Source organism: Schistocerca gregaria, chromosome 11, assembly GCF_023897955.1.
Source record: "Schistocerca gregaria isolate iqSchGreg1 chromosome 11, iqSchGreg1.2, whole genome shotgun sequence".
NCBI lineage: Eukaryota > Metazoa > Arthropoda > Insecta > Orthoptera > Acrididae > Schistocerca > Schistocerca gregaria.
In genome coordinates, this window is record NC_064930.1 from 24,429,529 (window position 1) to 24,448,771 (window position 19,243).

Sequence of the window (19,243 nt, forward strand, 5' to 3'; positions counted from 1 at the left end):
TATCAGTTTAATAAGTCACAGCTGCAAAATACTAACACAAATTCTTTATGGATGAATGGAAAAACTAGTAGAAGCCGACCTCAGGGAAGATCAGTTTGGATTTCCTAGAAATACTGGAACAAGTGGTGCAATAATTAAGGAAAGGCAAACCTACGTTTCTAGCATTTGTAGACTTAGAAAAAGCTTTTGACAATGTTAACTGGAATACTCTCTTTCAAATTCTGAAAGTGGCAGGAGTAAAATACAGGGAGGGAAAGGCTATGTACAATTTGTACAGAAACAAGATGGCAGTTATAAGAGTCGAGGGACATGAAAGGGAAGCAGTGGTTGGGAAGGGAGTGAGACAGGGTTGTAGCCTCTCCCCGATGTTATTCAATCTGTATATTGAGCAAGCAGTAAGGGAAACAAAAGAAAAATTCGGAGTAGGTGGAGTGAGACAGGGTTGTAGCCTCTCCCTGATGTTATTCAATCTGTATATTGAGCAAGCAGTAAAGGAAACAAAAGAAAAATTCGGAGTAGGTATTAAAATACATGGAGAAGAAATAAAAACTTTGAGGTTCGCCGATGACATTGTAATTCTGTCAGATGGCAGAGGACCTGGAAGAGCAGCTGAACGGAATGGACAGTGTCTTGAAAGGAGGGTATAAGATGAACTTCAACAAAAACAAAACGAGGATAATGGAATGTAGTCGAATTAAGTCGGGTGATGCTGAAGGAATTAGATTAGGAAATGAGACACTTAAAGTAGTAAAGGAGTTTTGCTATTTGGGGAGCAAAATAACTGATGATGGTCTAAGTAGAGAGGATATAAAATGTAGACTGGCAATGGCAAGGAAAGCGTTTCTGAAAAAGAGAAATTTGTTAACATCGAGTATAGATTTAAGCATCAGGAAGTCGTTTCTGAAAGTATTTGTGTGGAGTGTGGCCATGTATGGAAGTGAAATGTGCACAATAAATAGTTTTGACAAGAAGAGAATAGAAGCTTTCGAAATGTGGTGCTACAGAAGAATGCTGAAGATTAGATGGGTAGATCACATAACTAATGAGGAGGTATTGAATAGAATTTGGGAAAAGAGAAATTTGCGGCGCAACTTCACTAGAAGAGGAGATCGGTTGGTAGAACATGTTCTGGTGCATCAAAGGATCACCAATTTAGTATTGGAAGGCAGCATGGAGGGTAAAAATCATAGAGGGAGACCATGAGATGAATACACTAAACAGATTCAGAAGGATGTAGGTTGCAGTAAGTACTGGAAGATGAAGAAGCTTGCACAGGATAGAGTAGCATGGAGAGCTGCATCAAACCAGTCTCAGGACTGAAGACCACAACAACAGGCCTCTTTTTATGGGGGAAAAAATATTCCTCATAGAACCTTTTCCTTGTGTCAAAGGGAAATAATAAATAAAAATTACCAAAGCACAAAAGAATAAGATCCAACATTACAAACACAACTTCAGATGTTAGTAGATGCAATCAGTGTCCTCTGCCGATGTTATTGTCACTCCTCTGTTCCTGATAATTCTTGATTGTGTGCTCAAGTTCTGTTTACAGTCTCCGTGTGAAATGTGTTGTGGAATATTTTTTGTTTTCTTATGTTCTGTGACATCCAGTGGACTGCGTATAAGTGAAGAATTTGAGGAAAGTTTTCCCTATGTCTTGAGTCTTAGGAATTAAAATGAGTTTCTTCACTAAGAATTTGATCAATCTGTGATGGTAAAATATAATTTGCACAAAATTTCTATGACGTTAGCTACATTGCGAGATCAGAAGATACTAACTTTTTGTTTATATGTGAGAGCTTGTCTGCACTGTTCCCGGTATTTGTTACTTGCTATGTTGCCTGCATAGCAAGTAATGTAGAACTTGGATCGTTTTATAATGAGACATTTTATGCCATAGGAAGCTGAGCGTTTTGTCGTCCCTAAAGAGGAACCCTTTGACAACAGGGTGCAACCTGGAGAGCTGGTCACCGCACAGGTAGGAAGAGCCTTACACTCTGAGACACTTTTCTTGTTTTCATCCTCTTTGTTATTTATTTCTCTTTTTAATTTACAATACTATTGTGCTAACAAAACCTGACACTGCTCTTTAATCATGCTTTACTCACAGGAGTAACTTTATAGGCATGACACAAGGTTAATTTGAATCACAGGAGAGCATTGCAAAGTTGTTAAAAAAAAACTTGAACTGGTAGACACATGAAGATAGATGCCAAATATTCGATAAAAGGCTGCTCACAAAATTTCAAGAACCACTACTAAGTGAGGTAACTATTGATATACTTCAGCCAATTAATGCATTATGCACCAAGGCAAGATTTGACTAATTAAAACTAGTGGTTTTGCTTATGAGCTGGATGAAAATCAAATCAAAATTATAGTTCAAAGAAATATTGCAATATCCACACCATAATCTTGTGGTTCTTGCAAATTATTAAAGGTTTTGGAGTAGAAAATGATGTGTTACTAATTATTTACGTTTATTAATGCATTTGAGGTGATATTGGTGATTATATTGAAAGTTTGCTACATTAGTTGTTAGGGATTGGAATATTAAATAGAGAAACCACTATCTCGCTTACTTCACAGGAATTTGCCTACTTAAAGATTGGGGCTGCAGCCTGAATAGTTTTGGATCTGATTTGATAGTTACAGCCATGCATTTAAAATATAAGGTCCAACTTATCTAACCTTGACCTAATTTAAATAATTCATAATCCATGAAAAACAATGCCCGGTATTGAATTATTGCGGAAGGAAGTGCCGCAAGGTGCACCCTGGGTCAGAGGTGGGGAAAGGTGTGGGATGAATTTCAGTTACAGAAAGCCTGAATAGACTTAACGGTAAAAATGAATATTTATTGACTTTGATAACTTAACGAAAAAAACATTTGAACATACTTAAATGTGGTGATTGCTGGTGCTTGATATATATTAAGTTCCATACTTCATAAACCTTAAACCTCGATTTTGAGTCTGCTTCTAAATTAGTGGTTTATGGAATGGGAATAATCAAAGAATGGGTTAACCGTACTCTCACTTAACACCCACAAGCAGTTGATAGATTTACGCAGAGGAGAAAAGAAAAGAACAGAGACTCTTTACCACGACTTCACGTGGTTGCAAAGAGACACCACTCCCTCAGTTTTAAAATGCAGAATGAATATGTAAACTTACCATTAAAATACTCAAACAAAGGTCAAAATGTGAGCTAAGAAACAGATTCAGTTTAAATGCACATTGTAATAGACAGAGTACAGAAAATACAGGACAGAAAGCTGTTAAACCAAAACATGAGCACATGGTGGTATTGAACGAAGAAAGTGCCTTACAAATGGGAATTTTGTTATAAATTGATTTGAATTGCACTGAATTTATTTCAAAGATAACAAGATATGAAAACTGAAGGCTCTTAAACGTGAGTGCTAACAGGTGATGGCAACGAAGTGAAAGCAAGTACCAAACAATGGAAGGCACTGAATAAAGGCCAAGTCACATTGGCTGCCACATCACTTCCTGTCAAAACATTCAGCATTTCAAATGCTGGCAGTACAAGAAGCAATTATAGTATAAAAACAAGGTAATAATTTTCACAAAATCACATTCAATGTGCAACAGACACTACACACAAATTGAGCATGGGGTAAATGTTCAACAGGTATAAAATATGGTCAACAATTTCAGTTCCCATTGCTTTGTAGCTCATTGGGGACATTTTCTCCACTGGGGTGAACCAGTAGCTAAATGAGGACCAGATGAAGTAGCAAATTGTATAAAGATATATTTTGAAAACGATGACATCTAAGATGAAGTAGTAATAATGTATTCGGGCAGTTGTTGCAGACAAAAGGAGAACTGGATGTTAGTGCGATTTTGGTTGTATGCATTGAAGTCAGTTCATTTCAAATGCATTGATAACAGCTCTCTTCAGGTTGTACACAGTATGTTACCCAGAGAGCTTATAAATGTGATCACTCGGGAGAAGTAATTAAAACATTCAAAAACAGAAAGTCATCCCAGTTGACACAAACTACTCGAAGGTTTTTCTTCAGTTTCTCTGCACTGAAACATTTATTCTGCAAACCTGAAAGAGTGTGTAATGAACAGAAGTTCAGCATAGCAAAGTGTCTGAGACTAGTACTTTGTGTCGACCTGCAACAACCTACTCCGACATTGTTTTGTGATACGTACAATGGCTGACAGGAATTGGTTTCCCTATTGAAATGTGAAAGGCCTTCGAGCAGTAAGTCATTAATGGACGTATTTGAAACAAAATAGGGTGGTCCACTTTCTCTTGTTGTTGTTGTTGTTGTTGTTGTTGTTGTTGTTGTTGTGGTGGTCTTCAGTCCTGTAACTGGTTTGATGCAGCTCTCCATGCTACTCCATCCTATGCAAGCTTTTTCGTCTCCCAGTACTTACTGCAACCTACATCCTTCTGAATCTACTTAGTGTATTCATCTCTTGGACTCCATCTACAATTTTTACCCTTCACGATGCCCTCCAGTGCTAAATTTCTGATCCCTTGATGCCTCAAAACATGTCATACCAACCGGTCCCTTCTTTTTGTCAAGTTGTGCCACAAACTCCTCTTCTCCCCAATTCTATTCAATACTTCCTCATTAGTTATGTGATCTACCCATCTAATCTTCAGCATTCTTCTGTAGCACCACATTTTGAAAGCTTCTATTCTCTTCTAGTCCAAACTATTTATCGTCCCTGTTTCACTTCCGCACATGGCTACACTCCATACAAATACTTTCAGAAATGATTTCCCGACACTTAAATCTATACTCGATGTTAACAAATTTCTCTTCTTCAGAAACGCTTTCCTTGCCATTGCCAGTCTACATTTTATATCCTCTCTACTTCGCCCATCATCAGTATTTTACTCCCTAATTAGCAGAACTCCTTTACTACTTCAAGTGTCTCATTTCCTAACCTATTTCCCTCAGCATCACCCGATTTAATTTGACTACATTCCATTATCATCGTTTTGCTTTTGTTTATGTTCATCTTATACCATCCTTTCAAGGCACTGTCCATCCCGTTCAACTACTCTTCCAAGTCCTTTGCTGTCTCTGACAGAATTACAATGTCATCGGCGAACCTCAAAGTTTATATTTCTTCTCCGTGAATTTTAATACCTACTCCGAATTTTTCTTTTGTTTCCTTTACTGCTTGCTCAATATACAGATTGAATAACATCGGGGAGAGGCTACAACCCTGTCTCACTCCCTTCCCAACCACTGCTTCCCTTTCATGTCCCTCGACTCTTATGACTGCTATCTGGTTTCTGTACCAATTGTAAATAGCCTTACACTCCCTGTATTTTACCCTGCCACCTTCAGAATTTGAAAAAGAGTATTCCAGTCAACATTGTCAAAAGCTTTCTCGAAGTCTACAAATGCTAGAAACGTAGGTTTGCCTTTTCTTAATCTTTCTTCTAAGATAAGTCGTAAGGTCAGTATTGCCTCACATGTTCCAATGTTATCCAAACTGATCTTCTTCAAGGTCCGCTTCTACCAGTTTTTTCAACCGTCTGTAAAGAATTCGCGTTAGTATTTTGCAGCTTTGGCTTATTAAACTGATAGTTTGGTAATTTTCACATCTGTCAACACCTGCTTTCTTTGGGATTGGGATTATAATATTCTTCTTGAAGTCTGAGGGTATTTCGCCTGTCTCATACATCTTGCTCACCAGATGATAGAGTTTTGTCATGACTGGCTCTCCCAAGGCCGTAAGTAGTTCTAATGGAATGTTGTCTATTCCCGGGGCCTTGTTTTGACTCAGGTCTTTCAGTGCTCTGTCAAACTCTTCACGCAGTATCGTATCTCCCATTTTATCTTCATCTACATCCTCTTCCATTTCCATAATATTGTCCTCAAGTACATCGCCCTTGTATAAACCCTCTACATACTCCTTCCACCTTTCCGCCTTCCCTTATTTCCTTAGAACTGGGTTCCCATCTGAGCTCTTGATATTCATACAAGTGGTTCTCTTTTCTCCAAAGGTCTCTTTAATTTTCCAGTAGGCAGTATCTGTCTTACCCCTAGTGAGATAAGCCTCTACATCCTTACATTTGTCCTCTGGCCATCCCTGCTTAGCCATTTTGCTCTTCCTGTCTATCTCATTTTTGAGACGTCTGTATTCCTTTTTGCCTGCTTCATTTACTGCATTTTTATATTTTCTCCTTTCATCAATTAAATTCAATATTTTTTCTGTTACCCAAGGATTTCTATTAGCCCTCGTCTTTTTACCTACTTGATCTTCTGCTGCCGTCACTATTTCATCTCTCAGAGCTACCCATTCTTCTTCTACTGTATTTCTTTCCTCCATTCCTGTCAATTGTTCCCTTATGCTCTCCCTGAAACTCTGTACAAGCTCTGGTTCTTTCAGTTTATCCAGGTCCCATCTCCTTAAATTAGCACCTTTTTGTAGTTTCTTCAGTTTTAATCTACAGTTCATAACCAATAGATTGTGGTCAGAGTCCACATCTGCCCCTGGAAATGTCTTACAATTTAAAACCTGGTTCCTAAATCTCTGTCTTACCATTATATAACCTATCTGCTACCTTTTCGTATCTCCAGGGTTCTTCCATGTATACAACCTTCTTTCATGATTCTTAAACCAAGTGTTAGCTATGATTAAGTTGTGCTCTGTGCAAAATTCTACCAGGCGGCTTCCTCTTTCATTTCTTTGCCCCAATCCATATTCACCTATTATGTTTCCTTCTCTCCCTTTTCCTACACTCAAATTCCAATCACCCATGACTATTAAATTTTCGTCTCCCTTCACTATCTGATTAATTCCTTTTATTTCATCATACATTTGTTCAATTTCTTCGTCATCTGCAGAGCTAGTTGGCATAGAAACTTGTACTACTGTAGTATGTGTGGGTTTCGTATCTATCTTGTCCCCAACAATGCGTTCACTATGCTGTTTGCAGTAGCTTACCCGCATTACTATTTTCCTATTGATTATTAAACCTACTCCTGCATTACCCCTATTTGATTTTGCGTTTATAACCCTGTATTCACCCGACCAGAAGTCTTGTTTCTCCTGCCACTGAAGTTCACTAATTCCCACTATATCTAACTTTAACCTATCCATTTCCCTTTTTAAATTTTCTAACCTACCTGCCCGATTAAGGGATCTGACATTCCACCCTCCGATCCGTAGAACGCCAGTTGTCTTTCTCCTGATAACGACACCCTCTTGAGTAGTCCACACCCGGAGATCCAAATAGGGGACTATTTTACCTCCGGAATATTTTACCCAAGAGGGCGCCATCATCATTTAATCATACAGTAAAGCTGCATGCCCTCGGGAAAAATTATGGCTGTAGTTTCCTTGCTTTCAGCCGTTCGCAGTACCAGCACAGCTAGTCCGTTTTTGCTAGTGTTACAAGGCCAGATCAGTCAATCATCCAGACTGTTGCCCCTGCAACTACTGAAAAGGCTGCTGCCCCTCTTCACGAACCACACGTTTGTCTGGCCTCTCAACAGATACCCCTCCGTTGTGGTTGTACCTACGGTACGGCTATCTGTATCGCTGAGGCACGCAAGCCTCCCGACCAACGGCAAGGTCCATGGCTCATGGGGGGGACTTTCTCTTAAAGATGACAAATTAAAAGACATTCTTTCCTGTTTAACAATGTTATGAAAAGGATAGTTGCTACTCACCACATATCGGAGATGCTGGCTTGCAGAGAGGCACCACAAAAAGACTCGCAAAATAAGCTTTCGGCCAATGAGGCCTTTGCCAAAACACAGACACACACACACAGAGAGAGAGAGAGAGAGAGAGAGAGAGAGAGAGAGAGAGAGAGAGAGAGAGAGAGTGCAAATACAACTGAAATACCTCAGTGTCTGTCTCGCAGCTGCAGCCGTACTACAAGCACCAGCAGCAGTGCATGATGGTTAAGGCAACTGGGTGGGGTAAGGAGGAGGCTGGGGTGGGGAGGGAAGACGTGGCACAATAGGGGTGGGGGACGATCGTGCGGGGATGAGGTGGAGAGAGGGTGGGGCAGCTAGGTGCAGTCGGGTGGTTAAACGGTGATGTGGGGGGGGGAGTAGTGGGAAAGGAGAGAAGAAAAAGTGTGTGGGTGGAATAGAGGGCTGTATGGTGCTTAAATGGAAACATGGAAGGGACTGATAGGAGAGGAGAATGACTAACGAAGGTTGAGGTCAGAAGGGTTATGAGAATGTAAGATATATTACAGGGAGAGTTCCCACCAGCCCTATTCAGAAAAGCTGGTGATGTTGAGTAGGATCCGTATGGTACAGGCTGTGAAGCAGTCATTGAAATGAAGAACATCGTGTTGGGTGCTGTGCTCAGTAACAGGGTGGTCCAGTTGATTCTCAGCCACAGTTTGTCGGTGGCTATTCATGTGGACAGACAACTTGTCGATTGTCGTGCCCAAATAGAATGCAGCACAGTTGTTGCAGCTTAGTGTGTAGATCACATGATTGGTTTCACAGGTAGCCCTGCCCTCGACGGGATAGGTGATGTTCGTGACCGGACTGGTGTAGGGGGTGGTTGGAGGATTTATGGGACAGGTCTTGTATGTAGGTCTATTAGACGGATGTGAGCAATGAGGTAAGGGGTTGGAGTAGGGGTTGTGTAGGGCTGGACGAGTATATTGTGTAGGTTCGGTGGACAGTGGAATACCACTGTGGGAGGGTTGGGAAGGATAGTGGGCAGGACATTTTCATTTCAGGGCACAACGAGAGGTAGTTAAAATGCTGGCTGAGAATGTAATTAATTTGCTCCAACTCTGGGTGGTACTGAGTTACGAGGGGAATGCTCCTGTGTGGCCGGACGGTGGGACTTTGGGAGGTGATGGGAGACTGGAAAGACGAGGCACGGGAGATTTGTTTGTGTACGGGGTTGGGAGTACAATTACGGTCTGTGGAGGTTTCAGTGAGACCTTCGGTATATTTCGAGAGGGAATGGTCGTCACTGGAGACGCGACGACCACGGTTGGCTAGGCTGTACGGAAGGGACTTCTCGGTATGGAATGGGTGGCAGCTGTCGAAGTGGAAGTATTGTTGGTGGTTATTATGTTTTCTATGGATAGAGGTACTGATTTTAGCCATCTTTGAAGTGGAGGTCAAGATCAAGAATGTGGCTCGTTGGGTTGAGTTGGATCAGGTGAAGCAAATGGGGGAGAAGGTGTTGAGGTTCTGGAGGAATATGGACAGGGTGTCGTCACCCTCGACTCAGATCATGATCTCATCAGTGAATCTGAACCAGGTGAGGTGTTTAGGATTCTGGCTGTTTAGGAAGGATTCCTGTAGATGGACCACGAATTGGTTGGGATAGGATGGTGCCATGCAGATGCCCATAGTTGTACCTCAGATTTGTTTGTAGGTAATGCCTTCAAAGGAGAAGTAATTATGGGTGAGAATATAATTGGTCACGGTGACTAAGAAGGAGGGTTTGGAATCTGTCGGTCATTGGTAAAAGTAGTCTTGAATAGTGGCAAGACCATGGGCCTTAGGGATGTTAGTGTAAAGCGAGGTGGCATCAATAGTGACTTGCAGTGTGGTAAAGGGTCAGCAACTGTAGGGAGTCGGTGGAGGAAACGGTTGGTATCTTTTATACAGGAGGGCAGTTTCTGGCTAATAGGCTGAAGGTGTTGGTCTATGAGAGCAGAGATTCTCTCAGTTGGGGCACAGTAACCGGCCACAATGGGGTGTCTTGAGTGGTGGGATTTATGGACTTTAGGAAACATGTAGAAGGTAGGAGGGCAGGGAGTGGTAGGGATGAGGCTAGAGATGGGCTCTGGGGAGAGGTTCTGAGATGGACTTAAGGATTTGAGGAGAGATTGGAGGTCATGCTGGATTACTGGAATGGGGTCACTGTGGCAAGCTTTGTAGGTGGAAGTATCTGACAGTTGGTGGAGTCCTTGTGCCAGGTAATCCTTGTGGTTCAAAATAACAGTGGTGGAGCCTTCATCCCCAGGTAGGATTATAAGTTGAGATTAGGTTTTAGGTGGTGGACTGCAGTTCTTTCTGCAGATGTAAGGTTAGTTTGCATGTTGAGGGATTTGGCGAATGTTGGTGATGCAAGTTTTGAAGTTCAGAAATTCTGGAATCAGAAATTCTGGAAAGTTAACAGGGGATAATTTGGGGGCAGTGAGGGTGGATCACGGTTGGATGGAGGTGTGAACTGAGTCAGGCAGAGCTCAACATTGGTCTTTGGTTGAATCTGATTGACAGGGTTGGTGGCGAAAATGTGTTCCCACTGTAGGATCGGGAGAATGAGAGAAGGTCCTTAACAAGTCCTGCATGATAAAATTTGGGAGTGGGGAAGGATTGATATTTCTGTGGGGCTAAGATTTGTGGGGGAAAGGTTTGTGACTGTTTTTTTAGGTCTGTTTAGGTTCTGGGTTCTGTGTGGTGATGGGAGTGAGTTTTGAAGTGTGGGGTAAATGTAGTAGGACTGTAGACAGGGTTTTTCACCTGTGAGTGGGCGTGAGAGAGGTTTGGAGGTGGTTGTTAAAATGGATCCCTGCTGTGTATCATGGTTGGTACCCTTTCTAGGCAGAAGGCAGTTCATCATATCACTGAGAGGAGGAGGAGGAGGAGGAGAGGAAATAGATTGCTAAATTTTTTTTATTTGTGTGGGAAATTAGGCAGAAGTGAAATTGATTTACTTATGTGAATGGTAAGGCTGTTGACAAAGTCTGATGAAGAAAATGCTGTGCTACATATTAAACTGCGTACGATATCAGTTTAAAACTTGTGACATGTTTGGAAAAATAATGTGCCTTTGTCTGTAACATTATTATTGATGATTTGTTGCTTGATTCTGTTACAGTATTGTTACATTTATTTGATTTTATTGTCAAGCTATGAAATAATAAAAATAATTCTGGTGACACTGAAATTAATTTTATACTGCGCAGAGTCTAGATCAATTCTTGAGTCACCGTGAAAAAAAGTTGTCCTAAGACTTCATCCTTAATCCGAAACAAAAAACACACATTCTCTCTCTCTCTCTCTCTCTCTCTCTCTCTCTCTCTGTGTGTGTGTGTGTGTGTGTGTGTGTGTGTGTGTGTGTGTGTGTGTGTTGACAAAGGCCTCGATGGCTGAAAACTTATTTTGCGAGTCTTTTTGTGGTGCCTCTCTGCAAGTCAGCATCTCCGCTGTATCGTGAGTAGCAACTATTCTTTTACAATATTGTTAAACAGGAAAGAATGTCTTTTAATTTGTCATCTTTAAGAGAAAGTGGACCACCCTATTTTGTTTCAAACAAGTCCGTTAATGACTTATTGCTCAAAGGCCTTTCACATTTCAATAGGGAAAGCAATTCCTGACAGCCATTGTACGTATCACAAAACAATGTCGGAGTAGGTTGTTGCTGGTCGACACAAAACACTAGTCTCAGACACTTTGCTATGCTGCACTTCTGTTCATTACACACTCTTTCAGGTTTGCAGAATAAATGTTTCAGTGCAGAGAAACTGCAGAAAAACCTTCGAGTAATTTGTGTTAACTGGAATGACTTTGTTTTTGAATGTTTTAAGAACTTGAAATATCTCTTTGAACTAAAATTCTGATTTGATTTTCATCTAGCTCATCAGTAAGACCATTAGTTTTAATTAGTCAAATCTTGCCTTGGCGCATAATACTCTCTGGGTAACATGCTGTGTACAACCTGAAGAGACCTTTGTTTGAAATGAACCAACTTAAACGCGTACAACCAAAATCCCACTAACATCCAGTTCTCGTTTTGTCTGCAACAACTGCCCGAATACATTATTACTTCTTCATATTTGATGTCATTGTTTTCAAAAGATATCTTTATACAATTTGCTACTTCATCTGGTCCTCTTTTAGCTACTGGTTCATCCCAGTGGAAAAAATGTCCCCAGTGAGCTACAAAGCAATGGGCACTGAAATTGTTGACCATATTTTATACCTGTGACGAGGCTTGCGTGCCTCTGCGATACAGATAGCCGTATTGTAGGTGCAACCACAACGGAGGAGTATCTGTTGAGAGGCCAGACAAACGTGTGGTTCCCGAAGAGGGGCAGCAGCCTTTTCAGTAGTTGCAAGGACAACAGTCTGGATGATTGACTGATCGGGCCTTGTAACAATAACCAAAACGGCCTTGCCGTGCTGGTACTGCGAACGGTTGAAAGCAAGGGGAAAATACAGCCATAATTTTTCCCGAGGGCATGCAGCTTTACTGTACGGCATGGAGAGCTGCATGAAACCAGTCTCAGGACTGAAGACCACAACAACTACTTCTGCAGCACGGTTGAAACGACCTCGGCACAATGTGGGTCATTACGTGTGACTGTCGATTTGATTCAGACAAAGAGGTGACACCTGGCTGTAGTCGTGCTTCCTTGGGCAACCGCCAACATTTTTCCATGAAGGCATTGACTGTCACATCTCACAGCAGGAGAAATGTATTAACAGTTATGATGATTACTTTTGAAATACTCAATAGTTTACTTACTTTTTTCCATCTGTCTTTTGTTTTACTGCCCATTGTAGTATGTCAATATGTGGAACGGGTAGAATTTCAATTTTTCTGAATGGTTTTCAGCACGAAGGAATATGGCGAAACTGCACTTCGTCCGTGAAACGTATAGCTTATAAAACTCGTGTATGGCTCACACTGGAATAATGACAAAATGTCTACATCACAGCACACTAACAAGCAACATTGGGCTTATACAATGAAGGGGGCTTCGAATGGCTGTAGGCACGTTTGACTGGTGACGGAGTAAAACAGACGTACAGAAAAATCTCGTCCGATTGACTTTCGGTGAAAGACGCGGTACATTTCGCTATTGTGAGAGGATGTCGACAACTGCCATTCTGGGCTGCATCTACAAATATTCTTCTGCTTCCCACATATCTTTCCCTGTGTGAATAATATAGGGAAATAGTCCACACAGAGACGTACAGGCACTTGCTCTTCCTGTGCTCTATCTGTGAAACAGAAGTAATCTTAGTACATAGTGCAGTAAAAAGTGCCATCAGCCACGTAGTTCATAGTCATTCGTGGAATGTATGGGTAAGAATTATTTAAAAACTCAAAGAAGCTGTGTGTAACTGGAGCTTTTCACCGAAACCTCTATTGACATTTACCTAAATAATCTGCGAACCACTGTGAAGTGCATGACAGAGGATACTACCAATTGTACCAGTTATTGACACTTCCTGTTCTGTTTGTGTACAGGTATGGAGAGCAGGAAGAGTAATTGGTTAAACACCTCTGTGCACACTGCAATTAATCAAATCTTATCTTTGCAGTTCTTACTAGAGTGATATGTAGGGCGTTGTAGTAAATTCCTAAAGTCTTGAGACTTTGTAGGTACATTATTGTGGGGTAATGATCAAATCTCTTCACACATCTGGAAAGGCAGGTTGTTCAACATTTATGAGAGACTTTGTGACAAGTCGGAGGAATATTTATAAACGTTCAGTTTCCTCAGTTAGTCCTAGTTGGGACCGGCCCCACGCACTTGTATAGTATTCGAAAGAAGGTTACACGAGTGATTTGTAAGTACTCCTGTGTCAGTGATCCCATTCCACCAGTGTCCTGCCAATGAAGTGATGTGTCGGCTGGCCTGACCTATGACTGAGCGTACGTGATTGCTCTGTTTCATGTCCCTACAAATTCTTACATCCAGTTATTTATATAGGTTGTCTAATTGCAGTTGTCTCATTGATATTGCACTTATAGGATACTACCATTTTCCATTTTGTGAAATATGTAATATTTGTGCGGCTAATATAAGGAAGTACTTCATTGTCGATAACTGCACAATCTGAGGTTGCTATTAATATTGTTATATTGCAGCGCCATAACTAACTTCTTCTGTTGATAGTTCTGTTCCAGTAGCTAATACATTCTCCCTTGAATTTGTGTATGCAAGTGTAGATATTGTAATGAAATGATAATTAAATCGACACCCTAACTGCAAACAGGTGTCGATATATCATTGAGGACATGTTGAAAATGCGTGCCCTGACCTGGACTCGAATCCGGGATCTCCCGCTTACACGGCAGATCTATCCGTCTGAGCCACCGACGGCACAGAGGATAGTGCGCCTGCAGGGACTTATCCCTCGCACGCTCCCTGTGAGACCGATAATCCCAACCACTATATTTGTAGTGCACCTCAGCACGAGATCTCGGGTTTGAGTCCTGGTCGGGGCACACATTTTCAGCATGTCCCCAATGATATATCAATGCCTGTTTGCAGCGAGGGTGTCGATTTAATTGTCATTTCCTTCTAAAGAAAGTGCACGCTCATCAATGGTATCTCTACTTTCGGGAACAGATACTATCTTCATATGTAGATATTGTAATCGTTTGTATTAAAGTTAAGCTTGTGCATTATGAGATTTAATTGCGTCATTTGATGTTTCAGGTACCTGCGCCGATGAACGGAGAATTCGAACTGAGGGGGTATGTTCTTATTCTGCTGTGAAAAGTCATAGTGATAGGTATAAATCGGTACTCTTTAAATGAAACAAACAAGTGTTTTCTGCAAATAGGGTTAACTCCATCTAGCGACATTTGAAATGTTGGCAACATTCCAGGTTACTAAAAATGCAAGACCGAAAAGTAATTAATGTACAGTAATGAAATTTCAGGAATACATATGCGTAGGTAACACAGTTAAGTGATTAACATTGCAAGATCGCAGGTTAATGTAAGCGCAAGAAAAGTCATTGCAAACGTGAAATGCTGGTATGTTAGTAATGGGTGTAACCTGCAGAATGTAGACTGCAAGTGCACAAATGTGAATGTATTACATTGCACAGCTGCCAGATGTTAGTTTGTGGGATGGAGTTCCACGTCTGTTGCACGTGATCTGTGTGATGCTGGAGATATCGTCTGACGATATGTTGTGTGTGTTCAGTTGGAGACGAAGCAGGCCGACGCCACATGTCGAGAGTGTGTAGAGCCTGTCGGGCAATCATTATCCTGTTGGAAAATGCCTCCTGGAATGCTCATCACAAATGACAGCATAACAGATAGAATTAACAGATTGATGCACAGATTTGCAGTCAGGGTGTGAAGGATAATCACGAAGGCTGTCCTGTTGTCGTACAGAAACGACGATCACTGGCACCGAGGCGTAACTAACCTTCATCCTGCCCACCATTCGGTTCTCTGTTGACACCACTAAACTCGCAGAGGGTGGTAGTTTGGGGTCAGTGGAATGCACGCTGCAGGGTGTCTGGCTCAGAGTTGTCCTTGAAATAACTGATTTATAACACTTTTTTGTTTCACTGTGGTGCCAACTGCTGTTCAAATGGCGACTGCAAACCCCATATGGTACACCGGAGCCAGTTGCCGAACACGGTGGTCTTCCCTCTCAGTAGTGTCGTACGGCTGCCCGGAACCGGGACTTCTGGCGACCGCACGTTCTCTTGACTACCGCTGCCGGCAGTCGTGTACAGTGGCTACATTCCTGCCGAGTCTTTCTGCAGTGTGGCAGGAGGAACAACCACCCTCTTTTAGTCCTATTATCTGACCTCATTTAAACTCAGTGAAATGTTAATAATGGCATCTTTGTCACCTTTAAGACATTCTCGACTAGCATCAGTTCACTCAGGCTCACGGCCGGTACAGCGTGTATTTAAAGCAAACTGGATTTCCGTCCTCGTAGTGGCACTGCTAATGCCATTCTTATGCGACTGGCATGAAATTTGAGTAGACATTGTCTTTCGGGTGTAGAAACGTGCCTACCAACTTTTGGTTATGCTGCACGTCTCCTTCTTCATGTTAAGGTTTATTTTCCACCAGTGTATTTTACTGTATTGTAAACTGGATGGAAAGCGTGTATCATGACCCTTGCAAAGGAAACGGATAAAGGATGTGACATTAGCAACATGGAATGTGAGGACAATGCTTCAGCCTGAAAAAATGAAAGAAATAGCCATTGAAATTTTAAAATTCGAATATAATATTGTAGGGCTACAGGAAATGAGATGGCAGGGAAATGGCCAGATAGATAAACCGGAGTACTCATCGGTATATAGTGGACCAGAAGAAAGAACAAGCCAACTTGGAACAGGGTTTATAACAACTATTGGACTTAGGAAAAGCCTTCTAGAATTTGAACCCATAAATGAAAGGGTGTGCAGACTCAGACTAAGAGGTAAATTTAGGAATATATCAGTAGTTAATGCACATGCACCAACAGAGGAAAAAGAGTATATAATTAAAGAACAGTTCTACGAAGACTTGGAAAAAGTATGCTGCGCAGTACGTAAATATGACCTGATGCTAGTAATAGGAGATTTCTATGCAAAAATAGGAAGGAATGAACATCCGTATGGAGTTTCTGGAAAATGTTCACTACATGAAGAAAAAAACAAGAACGGATATTCACTATGCCAATTCGCAGCAAGGAATAACAGGATTATTGAAAGTACCTGCTCTCCACACAAAAGGATCCATGTGGGTAGATGGAAATCTGCAGACAATGGAGTAGTTAATCAGATTGACCACATTTTAGTGATTGCGCACCGCTCCACATCATTTACGGATATACGGACCTGCAGAGGACCAAACTGTGATTCACACCACTTAGTGATAAAATCAGTCTTGAGAGGGAAAGTAACAAGTGGAAAGTTGATGAAATGCAATACAGACAAACTGAACATCCCTGATGAAGTAAAAAAATAACAAGTAACACTAAGGAGAAAGTTGAGCAATGAAGTAGGAGTAGATGAAAGGTGGAACAGGCTTGAAAAAACCATTAAGAATGCTGGAGAGGAAATAATAGGCATAAGAAGGAACAGAAGAAGACCAAGGGCTGTAGTGCTACTGGAGAAGTATGTATTTTACTGCTTCATTTGTTCGAGTTAGGTGTTTTTCCACCTTGTAGATCCTTCATTATTCTGAATTATATTGTTGGATACAGAAATAAGTTATACGTTTTATCCAGTTGTAGTGTGATACATCCATTAAGCCACAGTGTCTCTTGGAATCTCTCTGTCATAGAATCTCTGTTATCTCATTTCCCTATTAACTAAAATAACTGGCCCTCTCTACAGTCATCCCTGTTAAATGTCCAGAAACTTCCTCAGACTGAACAAAGCGTAGGTTGGAGACTGTGATTTGACAGCATCTTCATTTCCTTTCACTAACGCAGAATCTGCATCGCATGACCTCTGCATGAGGTAAGTACCTGGCCGGCAGCCCTATTGCCGCAGTGGTCGCACTCTGTGGCTCAGGTGGTGACATCGCGACATTTCAGTGGCCACTGCAGTAGCAGCTTTTTCCCCCTCCTATGTAACATGATAAGTGGGTGTTAATTAGATAATCACAAATACGAGGTACTGCCCAACATATCTGAGAATTTCGGTGTGAAAATCAGAAAAGTCTTCTGTCACATTCAAAGTCGTAACCTCAGGCCTGTGTCCAATGATCCCACCATTGTTCGCATATTTAGAAGCACTCCTGTGGGTCTGCAGGGTAAAGGATGTTCAGGACCCATTGGGACTCTAATTCGATGACTTCAATTCAGCCGAAGTGTTGCCATTTAGATGTGGTTTTACTCTCGGGGAACAGTTAGAAATCACACGTGGTGAGGGTGGGGGACTGTTCCCGTGTCGTTTTTGGACGGGAATTCCTTCACAGTGAGTGAGGTATACGCGAGTGCTTTGTCGCGGTGCACTGGCCGGTCTTTCTTTTTCTGCAACTCCGGCCATTTGCGCTGAATATTTTACCGCAGTTCCCTCAAAACCTCACAGTACGACTGCCTGTCGACTGTCTGACTAGGTGGGACAAAACTCCTCACGCACTGTTCCCTGAAGGTCAAAAAAATGATCAGCACTGACTGCACGTCGCTGCAAACTTGTCGAGCTTTTTCTGGCCTCGGAGAAAGTGGCGTTTTTCATTGTGACGATTGCTGCTTCACTTCAGGGTCACAAACGTAGACCAGAGATTTGTCACCTGCGGAGGTTTCATTGGTCGATGCTGAGAATGTGAGGGACAAACATTGCTGCAGTTCATATCGTGTTCTAGCTATTCGATGAAATGTACCGTACGACAGCCCGAGTGTGCTAAAAACATCACGAATTATCTGCCTTAGGTCTTTGTGAATCGCATCGCACGCTTTCACAACCATTTCTACTGTTGTGCATCTCGAGACTCGCCCACAGTGTCCAGTATCTTCCACAGACTCTCGGCCTCCCTCAAAGCTCTCGAACCACTCGAATGTTTTTGCTTGACTCGCTGCACTCTGACCGAATGCTGTGAGTTCCAGCTGCAGTTTTCTTCAGCTTGAAACAAAATTTGATACAAATCAGTTGCTCCTTCACTTTATCTGTTTCACAGTTCTCAGAAGCACTGAAACACGTGCAGACACACACCACCACCCCGTAACTGCGTTCACCGAAGGTGACGCAACTTCATGCCGCAGTAACCTAAACGTGTACCTTGGGACATCTAGTGACAGAACGTCGTACTGCTACCGGTCTGACTGATACGATGAAATTCTCAAATATTTTGGTAATACCTCGTATCGATACTACTGTCTCACCAAAAATGCCTAAACACAGTTTGCACAATTTTCTGTTCACTAGCACGGAAATGAAGATTAATCGGGACTCGAGTGCAGTTTAAAGAGACATCCTCTTTGTCGGAATGGAAAATTTAATTAATAAATTCGGAGACAGGATTTTGGCTGGTACTGACCGTAGAGGGGCAAAACGTATAGTACTGCCAATAGACAAATATGAAAGTGGCAACATTATCACAACTCTCAGAACTTTGTTCCTTGCTCGGGGAGGAAGCGCAATAAGTTGAGAAAGATTGAAAAGGTAGAATGAGGGTGAGCAGAGATGAAGGGGGGACAATCAGTTGTTCAGTTGCTGATACTTTCTGCAGCCTGCTTGTTAACATTGGGTGGACCCTCGGTTTGATAATTGTCACTGTCTAAGCTAAGTAAGAATTAGTTAATAACCACTCCAGTCACTAAAACCCCTGTGGTTTAGTTCGTGACCAGATTTGTCTTCAATATTGGTGCCATTTTTCAGTGGATATGTAAATTTTGCTGTTGTGAGAAAAACTAATCAGTATAAAATCCAAAACTGGTTCTGGACTAAAGAACATTCTTTGAGCAGCTGGAGTGGTTATTCATTAACTCAGTACACAGTGGCAGAGCAGAGGTGCATTTCAAACAGAGAGAAACTAATAATGAATTGCGAAGATCTGGCACCGTGTATTTTGGTCAGTGTTTTGTTATGAAGTTC

General features: G+C 41.7%; 1 protein-coding gene across 7 annotated transcripts in view; it reads left to right on the plus strand.

The window, feature by feature from the left end:
- The window catches only part of LOC126295422 (uncharacterized), a 179,271-nt gene that overhangs the window by 142,252 nt on the left and 17,776 nt on the right, over nt 1-19,243 (plus strand). For all 7 annotated transcript variants that reach the window (XM_049987903.1, XM_049987900.1, XM_049987905.1 and 4 more), the window contains 2 exons: nt 1,901-1,978; nt 14,401-14,438. In XM_049987903.1, coding sequence (XP_049843860.1) covers nt 1,901-1,978; nt 14,401-14,438 — 116 coding nt within the window. The remainder of the gene's footprint in view (nt 1-1,900; nt 1,979-14,400; nt 14,439-19,243) is intronic.